This window comes from Phaseolus vulgaris, chromosome 3, assembly GCF_000499845.2.
Source record: "Phaseolus vulgaris cultivar G19833 chromosome 3, P. vulgaris v2.0, whole genome shotgun sequence".
In the NCBI taxonomy this organism is placed as follows: domain Eukaryota; kingdom Viridiplantae; phylum Streptophyta; class Magnoliopsida; order Fabales; family Fabaceae; genus Phaseolus; species Phaseolus vulgaris.
This window is the reverse complement of record NC_023757.2, coordinates 48,851,222-48,860,280: the sequence shown is the minus strand read 5'-3', so window position 1 is coordinate 48,860,280 and position 9,059 is coordinate 48,851,222. Positions and strand designations below refer to the sequence as shown.

Genomic DNA, 9,059 nt, shown 5'->3' with positions numbered 1-9,059 from the left:
AGAAAGATTCTATCACCAATTTTAACTAATTTTGATGAATTTAAATTATATTTTATTATGACTTTACCTTTTGGCAGGAAAGGATGTTAATAATGAAATATTTGAAAAGAAAAAGATAATCAAGTCATAAACTAATTATGTGTTAAGTTCACGTTTCAAAAGTTTTAATTAAATCAAATTTTAACCCAGTTGAAACAGTCTAAATCCTAGGTATCACAACAAACTTTTCTTTCTCTTTTTATATATATATATATATATATATATATATATATATATATATAATATTTTATACCTATTATTCGATTGCAGTGAAACTAAGGAAAAAAACTAGAACTCCATTCCATTCCTTTCTTTGAAGAGATAATACAAAAACCAATCCAGAGGCAACTCATGCAAGACACATGACAAGTCTCAGACTGTTAGATGCTGGAGGTTAATCCACATTCTGCAATCAACACATACCTTTATACAATTCCCCAAACTTGTTAATATAAACTGAAACTCCACTATCAAAGAAAGACATTCATGAACCCCATTTGACAATTTTTTCACTCGTGTTTATTTAGCAAAGAGAGTCTAGATAGTACTTGAGACTGGTTGTATAATTGCTTCACTCGTGTTTATTTAGCAAAGAGAGTCTAGATAGTACTTGAGACTGGTTGTATAATTGCTGACGTGTCAGTAATTCTCTTGTTCCTTCATTCGAGTCTCCTTCTCTCCTTCTGCAAATTTTGAACTATCTGACACAGCAACCTTACCTAGGTTCTCCACATAAGGCCTAATGAAAGTTCTCCTCCACCACACCTCAAATGCCCTTTGAAGATTGGGACAGCTATCACCAGTTTTCAAGAAACTCCCACACCATGAAAGCAAAATGCTCTGTTGATCCTCCAGAGGCAAGGTGAGAATAGTCCTCCCAATTCCTTCTTCCACAAGTTTCCTATCAAATGACCTGCATCCATGCTGCAGCCAGTTGTAGTCATTCATCAGAGGTTGCAGCCATGTTTGTAGCAACAACCTGCGAGTGTCCTTCGATGGAAGCAACTCCCCTCTCCCAATGCCAACATAGAGTCTCCCAGAAAGGCAGCTAACACAGTAGCGTGACACCGTTGGCAGCTTTGCATGTAACACAGCCAGTTCTTGTTGGTTTGCCCACATCAGTGCAAACTCATCAGCAGCTTGTTTGTCAACTAAAATCTCAAGCAACCACGTTAAGTTATCAGCTTCAAGAGCTATGCTCTTTGCTAGAGGATCTCGGTCCTCACTGGGTTCTGCAGCCTGCTTGAACAGTTCTAGTAATGAGTCCAAGCAGGTTCTGCATGATCTGTAAATGGTGTCATTGCATATGTCGGTTGTACGCGCATAGCTTGGAAGACTGTTGTTCTCCCTGAGGAGCTTTAGAACAATGGATTTCATCTCTCGGCGGCTTCTTTCCTCGTTGCTTTTCAGAACAAGGTCGATGATGTGGGAAAGAGTGTCTTTTGGGACATTAGAAATGTCAGCTGAAACTCGTTTCAGCACAGGGTTGACTCCAATTCCTTCTGCTTGGAGTTGTAGCACAGTTGACACCACCTTTTCTTCGTCTTCTTCTCCAACCCAAGGGACTGCTTCCAAGAACTCCAAACATGATTGGATGCATGAGATGAAGCCAAGGAATTCTGCTACCTGAGGAATATCACATGTTTTTAGGTTTTGCAGAAGAACATTTTATGTTTCTGTCTTCAAAAACCCAACTACAAAGAGATTCGGGGAAAGATTTAAGCATATGCTGCTGATCATAAAAAAAATCCACTCAACTTAAAGTTTTAAGTATTGATTAAGGTATCCTCCATCTGAGCAAAATATGAGTGCTTTATTCAGACTTTTATGGAAATTCAAACAATCAAATTGAAAAATGTAGAAACTATAGACTAAGGCTGAATTGAACTTAAGACACTGAAAATTACCACTTCTTAATGAATTTGAATGAAGGTAAAAAGTATATGTAGTTGTAATGTATTCTGCCACATGTAAGATTTTTTAAAATCCCAAAAAAAAAACTCTTTTTTCCTTTTCTCCCCTCAAAAAAGCAGTGAAATTTTGGTACTCGGCATTCTCTCTATTCCTTTCTCTTTATTTACACTCAAAACAAACAATGTGTTAGGAAAATTCATACCACAGATGGGTTCGAAATCAATGTTGATTTTATAAATAGGAAAGGTAAAAAGATATAAAAAGAAAGATCCTTTGAGGTTTGATTTTGTTTAAGTCATTGGTGTTAACCATCTTAGGGAACTGCAATTCACACAATGGAATCTTGCAAAAGGATGAAAGGGTGAAATAACGAGACAAATTTGAACTGATGGGGCATCGCGTACTGTGGTTTTAGGCCTTTAGCCACAACCTTTCCTAATCAAACCTTAGAGACAGGACAAAAATATTTTGACCAACATTAATAATCTGATGATTTCGAGGATAAAAGTAATTGACTCAGACATCTACTGATTGCTTTGAGAAAAATAAACCACCCCAATTTGACACCATGATATATCATGATCATTACTAAAGTCCTCATTCATGGAACACTCCACTCTGCAATGCTACTGTTGACCTTCTATATCAAACTATATTTATATACAAGTATGTAATACAAGGTAGTTATGTATATACTTTTCACGAGCACATAAGTATATACTAGTTAACCATAATTTTAAAAGAAATACCCAAATAAAAATACCCAAAAATGTGTAAGAGGAGCATTTGAGGATTACTTGTCAACAATACTACAAATGATATTCATAGCATAAATTTACTTCTACTGCAACTCTTGATTTGCCATCAGTAATCAGTAATGAAGTAATCTAATATCTAATATATGAGTACATGAGTATCTGATATCTATCATAAAAAGCACAATTTCCTCTTTTAAGACCAAAGTTGAAAAGAAGTAATGAAGTTACAACAATCGAGGCGTATAAGAAAAATAAACCTGCAAATAGCCGTATAAGAAATTATTCTAGAAACAGCTGCAATGAGTTTCCGTTTCACTACGACAGCGTCCACAATTAATAATCAATACTCGTTCACATCATCACAAGTAGTACAAAATAAATTGATTTATTTTGAAACTCCATTAATCTTGAGAGGAGTATAATTGATGAGAAGCAACTCTAGGAGTATAATCAATGAGGGGAGTATTAATACTCTTTATTAGAGATATGAACATCAAGAACGCAAGCCATCATTGTATTTCAAAAGAACAAATGAACATCCACTGATACAGATAATATCAACATTACAATAGCAACACATCATATTTCATCCCCATAAACACAATTATACAACAGATTTGGGTAAGCATAACACAAGTCAAGGTTGATAAAAAACATCATCAAAGTAACACAATAATAGGAAATCACCTTAAGTATTCGAAGAATGCGAGAAACACTTTGCTTCATAAGCCGCTGCTTCATCTCCTTGCAGTACATAAGACCAACAGTTTCAACATATATCTCAACATCCTCACATTCACCGATTTGGAGACAAGACAGACCCGATTGTTCAGATAGTTTTTCAGAGAAGAAGCTACTCTTCTCAGTCAGAACATTCCTGTGCACACTTAACTTAACACAAAATCCCTGCTTCCCAAGCAAAATCACTTTCATATCACAAGTTCCAGGTTCACCAAACTCAATAGCAACCTTCTTTGGCAAAGATTCAATCTTTGGCCTGGGTCCCCTTTCTGCAGCAGCCATAGATGAAGTAGGTGGAGGAGGTCTTTCTGGAGCAGTTGCACATTGCTGATCATCAGAAAGCACCAATCTTGAAGGGGCATCTGCAGCTGTAACAGTTCTCCTCTCATACACTGGCACAGACACGGGCTTTTTCTTAACACTGCTTTTTGGTGGGGGTGAAGAGGGTTTGGGCTTATTGAGAGGATTCTGAGCCTTGAGGCTTTTCTGAAACACCACAGGAGAAGGGCAGCACCAAAACCCTTCTGGGGTCACAGCTATTGGAACATTTTTTATCTTGGTTTGGCCTTGCTCCATCCTGGTAAGCCTAATTCCTGCCATGTCTACCAATGACTCCCAACACACACACAAAGCTAATGTGGAAGAATAAGGTATGGGAGCATCACAAGTAGTCAAAACTGAAAATGATGCAAAGGAAGAAAAAAGCAAACACGACCCTCGTTTTCCTGATTAACAAACAACCAAATTTGGTGTATTGTACTTCAAAGTCAAGTCAAGGGAAAGAAAATCTCTCGGCAAGTTTTGTTACACCCTTTCCGTAAGTTCAGCTCTTCCCTTGAAAACAGTGCTCCTCCCGCATAACTAAGGAAACGAACCAACTAACCATCTGCAAAATCTTAACTTGATCTGCTTCTCCCCTTAATGCAGTTTCTTATTTGTTTTTTTTTTCACAAAAAATTTGAATCCCAGATTAATTTAATTTTCGAAGAGAGAGAGAGAGTTGTTAAAGTATTTTTTATTTTAAAAGTATAACCGAAGAGTTAGCATGCTAAAGAGAAAAACAGGGGAAAAGGCCAAAAACAGAAAAACGGCTTCTTTCTCTTGTCACCAGCAACCGCAGCACCGCCAAAAGGTAGCTTACCAAGTAATGGTGTCACATGAGAAACCACTGAAAACCCATGTCATTATATTGCTAACTCAACTGAACCCAGAGAGAGAAAAGTGACAGAACAGAAGCCACAGTGCAAAGCATGAAGGGAATCAGAAACATTGTAGTTATAGCAAGAGAAGATAATTAGCGCAGTGCAGTGTAGCACACAGTTGCAACCTGCAATCCCTTCTTCAATTTGTAAAGTAGAAGGAATTAGAATTGGAAAAAACACCACAAGACAGGAAAAAAAGGAAAAGCAAAAAGAGAATGAACGAGTGGATGATGATGATGGCTCATGGGGTGTGTTTGAGTTCCATGCTTTGGATGATTGACTTTGTACCACTGTGGGTCTCTGAAATTTGCATTACTTGTTTTTTTGGACCCCAGAATGTTACACCATTTATTTGTTGTGTGCAAAAGTGACTGTTTTTGGGAAGAAGAGAAAAAGAAAAAGTAATTGGCTTTTCATTTGCTTCTCTTGTTTTTCATACTGTTGTGTAATGCACACAACTCACTCATAATCACTGACAGCAAGCATGCCTTCCTTTGTTATTTTTTTCCATAATTTTCTGAGATTCTTTGTGTCCCAATTGCTTAAAGGGACCGTCGTTGGATTTTCTAGGCTACGAGCTAACTTAATGAAGAGTAAAGCTGAAGTTTTGCTACATGGCGGTGCAATTACTCGCACACCCTTTCGTTAAGATTCTCGGGTACTGTTCCTTTTCGTACCATTTTAGGTTCAAGAGAGTGTGAGCTTCAATCTTCTTATGCAATTCACTGATAACACCAACATGCCAGCAACTAAACAAACTAGTATTCAATTTAGTATATGTGAGTGTTGTTGATTAAAATTTAGTAAAAATTATCACATGTGAATTATCATAGAAGATGCGGGGTTATAATTTTTTTCATTTTTAATAAACTTTAATCTAAATAATAATAAAAAAAATTGTGTCTAAGTAGTAATATTGTGAAAACTTTTAACAACCAGTGAGAACAACTTTAAAATTGTGGTAACATAAACTGTATTTGTTGTCATATTCTGTGTTTGTGGTAGAGTTTATAATGATGAAAGTGGCAGTTAAATATTATGTTACATTGGGGACCAAAAACGAGGGATGGTGTTCTTTTCTTCACCCGGTTTTTGTTTCACTCAAGTCCACTAGAGAATATATAATTAAACTTTAATTTAATATTATTAAACACAATAAATAGACACAAATCATTTAATATGCATCAAAGTTTTAAATAAAAAAAAATAAAGATACACAATGATAAATTCTAAACAACCGAAACGTGATAAACATGTTTTGGTCCATGTGTAATTGAAAATTGACATTGAGGTAGTTTAAAGGTATGTCCACATCTTTCCTTACTAATCCTTTTGTTGGGTAAATAATTTTTTTCTCTTAGCATTGAGATAATCTTCACAACTGTAACTCACTCTTTATACATATCATTTGCTAGATAACACTACAAATATTGCATTCTAACATTAACATTGAAAATTATTTTTGTATAATAAGATGTAAAATATTATCTAAGCCGCAAATTCTAAATTTAAAACTTTCAACATACCACATTAACATATTTTAGTAGAGGTTTTTTTAAGTATTAAATTCAAAATCCTGATTAAAACATTTGTATTAGAAATATTAGCATAACACCATGTGGAGCCATCTAAATTTTCATCCTTCATCCCATTTAAATCTATTATGAAAAAAAAATCATATGTAAAAGTGAGACAGTATAGTTTTTGAAAAAATATTTATACCAGTATGTTAAAACTATTATTCATTCCAAGATTAATTTTCAACGGCTTTAATTGCATGTTTGTATGTCTCACACCTAACTAGCAGCATCAAATTAATATGCGTTTACTATCATAACACCTAACTGAACCCCTTTTCCTTCTTTAATTTCGTGCATGTAAAACTATGCCTCCCAACCTAAAGTTTGGCATGCATTGATTAATTTGGGTCAAGCAAATCTTTTCAAAATCAATGTGGAATAATATATATATCCTACTAATTCTTTTAATTAATATGTATACAAGAATTAATAATATAGAGATGATAAGTTGAATTTAAGTCTAATTTAAACTTATAAAATTGGTTTATAAAATGAGACTTGATTACTTATATGAAATATTTTTATTTCTAGTCAATGTATGATCTTCAACACATTTTTTCACGTTGAAACTCTTCAACTTATGCATCAGATAATATATTTACAAGTTATCTAATAACAGATGTTCTGATAAATGCAAATAGACTCTAAATGACTCTAATATTATATTAAAAAGGTGAATATCAACCTTATAAACACTCATTTATATTAAATATCTTTATCTATATAGAAACTTCAACCTAATATATATTATATATTTTAAAATATTAAATGCTTTAGTTTTAAGATAACATAGTAAAAATATTTTTTTGAGAAAAAAATATTTCTGACTATAAGAGCATGGAGGTGAATGAGAATGGGAGAATTGAATGATTCGGAAAATAATTAGTGTTGAATAATGGATTGCCTATTTGTTAAACAGTTTGGCATTGACTGGGTCTTCCCAGCCACGCCTAAATTTATCTTTCTACTCAATTGTGTTTCAATATTCACCCAAACCTATCTAATTTATTATGAAATCTTTCATTTCAAATACCAATTATTCCATATTAAACAGGGTGTCAGATGACGTGTTTGGAAAACAAATTATTGGTGAATATAATTTATAAATGTGTCAAAATTCATAATTTGTGTTTCGTAAAGGTTATGAATAACATATTAAAGATAAAAGTTACATTTATTTTTTTAATAATTTTTATAATTTAGTTAACATTTATTTTTTAATAATTTTCATAATTTATAAAAAAAATTAAAAGTTAACTTTTAGAAAATCATATATAATTTTAATAAAAAAATATTATTTAAACCTAATTTATAATATATCCTACTATTATTTAATTTATTATCGTATATTTATCAAAACACCGAATATAATTATATACTGCCGTATTATTACCGTGTCTAGTTTCTTTAGCATGTCATATTTTCCTATAAATTATATGAGATGAACAACAAGTTTGTATTTTCTTCCATTTACATTTAATATCTCAATATTTATAGTATTTTCCATCTATCTATTCATTAATGTTAATACAATAGTGTGAATTACATTAACATAGTTAGAATCTTACTAATCATGTCACTTGGATAAACTTAGTTATATTAAATAACAAATAAAAAAAATATAATAAACTGAGCAACATCTTAACACCTTTTTTGGTAACACCTTACAAATCTAATGACTACGAGATAAATCAAATAATATTGTTTTATTAAAGATACGAGTTAGATACGATCCATGTAAACCTTACAAATCTAATGACTATGAGATAAATCAAATAATATTATTTTATTAAAGATACGAGTTAGATACAATCCATAAGTGAGATAATTCATTACTAAACACTATAAATAAACACTGTCACACAAGAGTAAAGTACTTTTTTATAAAATATACCCTATACTATTGTACATAGCAGTTACTTGATCGTTAGATAATCTTTTGCAAGTTAGCTCCTAACCGAATATTAGAGAGTGAGTACGAGAAGAGGAAGGACGAACAACCAAACACTAAGGAGTGATATTAAAAGGAAGACGAAGGAGGAACGATCGAAATATTAGAGACAATTATTGTTGGTTATTAATTCATATTTTATTATTATTAATTCAGATTTTATTACCCTTAAATTATTTTACCGTTATATTGCATTAATGGTCAATTTACATGCATGTTAGTATTCCTAGTTTATAGCTTCCGGTAATTGTAATTATTATATATATGATTAAGTGAATCAAAATGAATAAGATCAGTTTTAGAATTTTGTGCAATTACATTCAATCAGTTGCTACAATTTTTTGTTTTCTCTTATTTCCTTCGATTAGTTTCTACAATTATTACAACCGGCATCAAATACTATCTAGATCCATAATCGAATATGTGATAAATGTCTATTTTACGAAATTAAATAATAAAATTTTTTGAGTGCTAAATGAGCAATTTAAGATATTTTTATTTTAAAAATTATATTTATAATGATACCTTTAAGATTTGAAACTAATAATATTTTTTTATTAAAATATGTTAATCTGATATAAAATTTAAATCTCAATTTTAAATAAGATCCTAAATTTTAAAAGTAAAATGATTTATTTCTGTCTTTGGAAAATATCATCTACCAAATCAATCAATTGATTAAAATGAGTCTCATAAAACTTTATAATTAAAATAAAAGTTATAAGGTCTTGTGATAAAGATGAAAAAATTTAACATTTTATATATTAACGACTCTAATAATAAATATGAAATTAGTGTATTTCCTTAATTAACAAATACTTTTCCATATTCATTTCACACATGAGAACTAAGGTCATTGATGATAGGAATGTAT

At 31.9% G+C, this 9,059-nt stretch overlaps 1 protein-coding gene across 1 annotated transcript; it reads right to left on the bottom strand.

Moving 5' to 3' along the window:
• Nucleotides 1-315: 315 nt before the first annotated feature.
• LOC137808363 (BTB/POZ domain-containing protein At3g50780-like) lies at nt 316-5,387 on the bottom strand. The gene is made up of 2 exons (XM_068609433.1): nt 3,399-5,387; nt 316-1,665 (listed from the first exon to the last, which is right to left on the bottom strand). Exons 1-2 carry the CDS (start codon nt 4,050-4,052, stop codon nt 679-681), a joined length of 1,641 nt encoding a protein of 546 aa, XP_068465534.1. The 5' UTR covers nt 4,053-5,387; the 3' UTR covers nt 316-678.
• Nucleotides 5,388-9,059: the final 3,672 nt, after the last annotated feature.

Excerpts from the sequence above, each read along its gene's own strand:
- LOC137808363 (XM_068609433.1), bottom strand. The coding sequence starts at position 4,052 with ATGGCAGGAATTAGGCTTACCAGGATGGAGCAAGGCCAAACCAAGATA. Across the intron at positions 1,666-3,398 it reads GCATTCTTCGAATACTTAAG|GTAGCAGAATTCCTTGGCTT; the intron begins GTGATTTCCTAT and ends GATATTCCTCAG.